General features: G+C 45.2%; 1 protein-coding gene across 2 annotated transcripts; it reads left to right on the top strand.

Moving 5' to 3' along the window:
• Window positions 1-671: 671 nt before the first annotated feature.
• LOC119317304 (ELMO domain-containing protein A-like) lies at window positions 672-4,043 on the top strand. Of its 2 annotated transcripts, XM_037591733.1 has the most exons (9): window positions 674-1,057; window positions 1,142-1,251; window positions 1,588-1,656; window positions 1,962-2,077; window positions 2,183-2,237; window positions 2,672-2,792; window positions 2,913-2,960; window positions 3,270-3,364; window positions 3,562-4,043. In XM_037591733.1, exons 1-9 carry the CDS (start codon window positions 964-966, stop codon window positions 3,661-3,663), a joined length of 810 nt encoding a protein of 269 aa, XP_037447630.1. In that variant the 5' UTR covers window positions 674-963; the 3' UTR covers window positions 3,664-4,043. The 2 variants fall into 2 exon arrangements, with proteins under 2 accessions (XP_037447629.1, XP_037447630.1); XM_037591732.1 differs by having other exon boundaries at window positions 672-1,251.
• Window positions 4,044-4,543: the final 500 nt, after the last annotated feature.

The following is a 4,543-nucleotide window of genomic DNA, read 5'->3' as shown; positions in this document are numbered from 1 at the left end:
GACTGCTTGTGTGATCATGCACAATATGATCGTAGAAGACGAGCGCCCGGAACGTCTGTACGATCAAGGCTTTCAGTTCAGGGTGAAAATGTTGTGCCTGAACATGGAGTAGCGGCAACATTTGAGCACTTCACTCAATTTCATGAAGACATGTGTGATTGGGAAACTCACGTGCAACTGCAAAATGATTTGGTTGAGCATATATGGGTTCATGTTGACAACCAATAGATGTATCTTCTTTTATTCGTTTGCAAAACTATGTGAAACATTTTTATCTGTATTTGGCTTATAAAACTATACTATTTATTTGGGCGGTCAAACTATTTTGCTTGTAAAACATTTTCATTTGACAATATGTTAAATGCAAATCAATGCAAAATTGAGCGGCCAGCCGGCCACGCCGGCACATATGGGTCGACGCGTTGGACGCGCTGCCGACCCATATCAAAAATAGGGCGGACGCCGGGCGGGCGGCCGACCCAAACGGACGAATAACATAAAGATTTGCATCTACAAAAGCATCCTGTTTATACGCCCTTAAAAAAATACTCAGTACTATTCAAACACAAATACCCCGAATCAGATCATAGAAAAAAAAGGAGCGAATCAAAGAGAAGCATGGCACGCTGGGATGGATTATTCATTTATTTGCAGCATCGCTGCCACCACCAGCAGTTCACCAGCGCAGCAGCAGCGGAGCGCCCCCAACCAGAAAGAGAAAGAGGCAGGCAGCACAGCCGAGCCAACCAACTAACCAACGGACGGAAGAGACCGCCGCGAAGCCTCGCCAATCCGGCCCCCTTCCCTCCTTTTCCTCTCCCGCCTACTTGGGATCCGCTCGCGCGATCCCGCCGCCGAGACTCGAGCTCCGGCCGGCGCATGGACCCCCGCCGTCGCGCGGATCGCGCCGAGTAGCGGGAGGTAGAGGTGGCAGAGACGCCGGCGCCAAGGGGCGAGGCGGGCATGGACACCAACGCCGGCTCCTTCGTCGCCGTCCGGCGGCTCGCCGGCTCCGACCGCGCGGCCGGCGCCGTCGCGTTCCATCACTCGTCCTCAGGTTGGCCCTTCTCCGACTTCTCTGTCTCCTCTTCGCCAATGGATGCTTACCTTACGCTTCGAGTGTTCGCGTGCGCTGCTGCAGCGGAGGTCGTGACCGGCTCGACGGCATGGATAGGGAGGGGGCTCTCCTGCGTCTGTGTGCAGAGTAGGGACAGCGACGCCCGCCTTTCCTTCGATTTGACTCCCGTTCAGGTGAACATAGCTTAGCTCCCCCTTCAGTCATTTGATCCCCAGGTTTGCCTCTCTGGTGTCAATGTTGCGCCAGAATTTGGAGAACGATCGCGAGCTTGTAATTTTTTGGCTTAGCGTCCCCGAAGCTCATCTCGTGTTTGCTAAACCACACCCGGATCTCGCATTGCTTTATGCACTTTTATGCTTACATACTGCAGTGCAACTAACTGGCTTTCATGCTACTTTGAACACACTTCAGTTTTTCTCGACTAATTTTGTGCGTTTCTCGTGTTAACCACAGGATATTAAAGTTTTCCATGGAAGTAATATCTTTGCCTTTTGCCTTGCCTGTTCCAGGAAGAGTGCCTACTGAGGTTACAGAACCGGATAGAAATTCAGTATGATAGTTCAAACATAGAGCATCAGGTACCTGCGTTTTCTTGATATTGCCACCGAACTGTTCATACATGGATCGTAGTTGAGTACTTATATTCCATATTGTTCTGTTCAGAAGTGGGCGAGTGCCACTTTTGCCAAATTTCCTCAACTAATCTCTTGGTACAAGATGACTCTTGAAAGTGGAGTTAGTTACTAAGTTAGGTAGTTCTGGTAGTCCATATTGTTTCTTTATGAAGTGGGGGCGCACTATATCTTGCAAGCTTCAATACAAAATGACCCTTCATAAATTGGAACTATTTATTAAGCCGTGACCTCATTTTTCGCTCTATCAGGAAGAACTGAAGGCCCTTTGGTGCGCCTCCTTTCCTGGAACTGAGCTTAGGGGCCTAATATCGGAACAATGGAAAGAGATGGGCTGGCAAGGGAAAGATCCATCCACGGATTTTAGGTATTGTATTTATCATTCATTCCAGTTACTACGCTCCATATCAGTATTCTGTCGCTAAACTACAGAACTTGAGATGTATGATTTTTTGCCGTGTTTGCATTACAGAGGTGGAGGCTTCATCTCCTTGGAGAATTTATTGTTCTTCGCCAGGAACTATCCGGTGAGTGTAGTTGTCAATTCCAAGGATATGTGTATCCTATGATTCATTTAGTCACTGTTTACAGGATGAAGTTCTGACAAAGTCTTCACTCTTTAGCAGTTAACACTTATGTTTGAACACAATAGGCATAATATAGATGGCTTTGCAATGCTGCAGTGCTAAATATGAAATGTGGCACTGTTTGCTCTTACTGGATGTAGGGCATGTAGTATTCCTCTGATAATTGCCTTAATGTAGAAAAGTAAAGAAGAAAATGTAAAGTGTATCCAGTAGACTAAATAAAGCGAATCCAAGGTACACCTTACAGAATAAAATGCAGAAATAGTCCAGTTTTACCTTTAATGTTGCTCAATATGACACTGAAACAGTAATCTCGTACCCTTATTTTTTTTCTTTTTATGGTCATCACACTAAGCAATGCATGCCCTGTACAGAAATCTTTTCAGGAACTTCTTCGTAAGCAGAATGGTGACCGTGCAATTTGGGAGTATCCATTTGCGGTAGCTGGTGTAAATATAACATTCATGCTCATTCAGATGCTTGATCTACAAGCAGGTTTTGTTGCCAAAAGTTTTGTGCTTATCATTGTTTACCAGATAATACTAGTTCCTGCAGTGAAATGTGGAGTATCCATTTTCATGTTGAACTGACACGTGATCTTTGTTTCCTCTGCAGTCAAACCAAGGTCATTGTTGGGAGCTGTTTTCCTAAAGCTACTTTCAGGTACAGTCTTTCTTTCCTCTTTCCTTTTATGGAGAGCAGTTGAGAATCTACAAGAGCTGCTTACGATTAGGTTTTTTCCACGGCAGCTGAACAATATATGCTTGTGATGACTACAAGTGCATTAACAGTTCTTACCACTTACCGATAATTTTTCATTATTAAATTGATAAGGAGTGTTCTCTGAATTCTCCTTTATGGCCCAAAGCCAGCATATCATACTTTTTAGTTATAGTACTTCTTAAAAGTAGACACCACATACTACTAATACTCCTGATGCTGATTTCTCATTTATTTATTTTTGTAATTCAGAAAATGATCGAGCCTTTGATATCCTGTACTGCATAACCTTCAAGCTGATGGATCAGCAATGGCTTGACATGCATGCTACTTACATGGACTTCAATGTATGATGCCGTTCTACCCAAATTCTTGCAACCAGGAATATTTCTCCCCTATCAGGGCCTGTTTGGAACAAATACCGACACTTCACCAAGAAATGCCACTGTTCCAGACAGGCCCTTAACCTTAACACTTTTTGAACAGCTTCATGTATTCGAACTTAAGAGTCCTTCCTGACCTGATTACACTACTAAAATTGCAGACAGTCATGAAATCCACACGACGGCAGCTAGAAAGGGAGCTGTTGATTGAAGATATTCAGCGGGTTGAGGATATGCCATCGTACAAGCTTCTAGCCCGCTAGCTAGTAACTGAAACCTTAACATGGCTTACATGTCGCCGCGAGGCTTGAATCGCTGAACGATGCAGCCAGTGTCCTTATACAGCGAGAGAATTCCAAGATGTAGATGCCCCTGTATCTTGTTGCGTTTTAGGTACTCTGATAACCCGGGCTCTCATGTATTTACATAGTAGGGTTTTCTTGGCCAGCATGTCACGTAGGGTGACTCCAGTATCCGACCAACTACCAGGAGGGCAGAGTATTTGTAGGGTGTGTGTGTGTGTGTGTGTGTGTGCTGTTAAAGTTTGGTTATTGCCCATAATACCACGGAATGTAGTCCTTGTCTCTGTCCTTGTAACCAGGAGCCTCTTGTGAAAGCTAATCTGAGTGCGCAGCAACTACCATAGCTGTTGTTGCTAGTCTCCAGCTGATACAGATCCGATGTTTTCTTCATTGCTTTCCATGACAGGGATTTTCAACAGTTGTTGGTCGATGCTGGGATTGTGCAAGGCTCTCTTCCCTGCCAATACTTGGGATTGCCCCTTGGGATTCGAAAACCAAAGAGAGTTGAGATTCAACCGCTGATTGATAAAATGGCCGGAAAAATTTCGTTGAGGAAAGGCAGAATGCTTAATAGGAGAGGAAGATTAGTGTACATCAACTCGGTGGTCACGGCAACGGCAGCTTACTTCTTGACAGCCTTTGCCCCGGATAAGTGGTTTATTAAGAAGGTGGATAAGTTGAGAAGAAACTTTCTTTGGGAGGTCGCAACTGGAAGCAAGTTTGCTCCCCAATAAGATGTGGTGGGCTAGGGGTCAAAAACATTGACTGCTTCAGCTGTGCTCTCCGTCTAAGGTGGGAATGGTTTCGATGGGAAGATGAGGATAGGCCATGGAAGGGATCG

The sequence above is a fragment of the Triticum dicoccoides genome, chromosome 6A, assembly GCF_002162155.2.
Source record: "Triticum dicoccoides isolate Atlit2015 ecotype Zavitan chromosome 6A, WEW_v2.0, whole genome shotgun sequence".
Lineage (NCBI taxonomy): Eukaryota > Viridiplantae > Streptophyta > Magnoliopsida > Poales > Poaceae > Triticum > Triticum dicoccoides.
Note: the sequence above shows the minus strand (reverse complement) of the source record. Positions and strands in the feature narration are given on the sequence as shown.

What these genes read in the sequence shown, in the direction of transcription:
- LOC119317304 (XM_037591732.1), top strand. Translation starts at nt 964, where the DNA reads ATGGACACCAACGCCGGCTCCTTCGTCGCCGTCCGGCGGCTCGCCGGC. An exon ending in GTTCAAACATAGAGCATCAG is followed by an intron (nt 1,657 to 1,961) that starts GTACCTGCGTTT and finishes TCGCTCTATCAG; the next exon opens with GAAGAACTGAAGGCCCTTTG. An exon ending in TCTTCGCCAGGAACTATCCG is followed by an intron (nt 2,238 to 2,671) that starts GTGAGTGTAGTT and finishes TGCCCTGTACAG; the next exon opens with AAATCTTTTCAGGAACTTCT.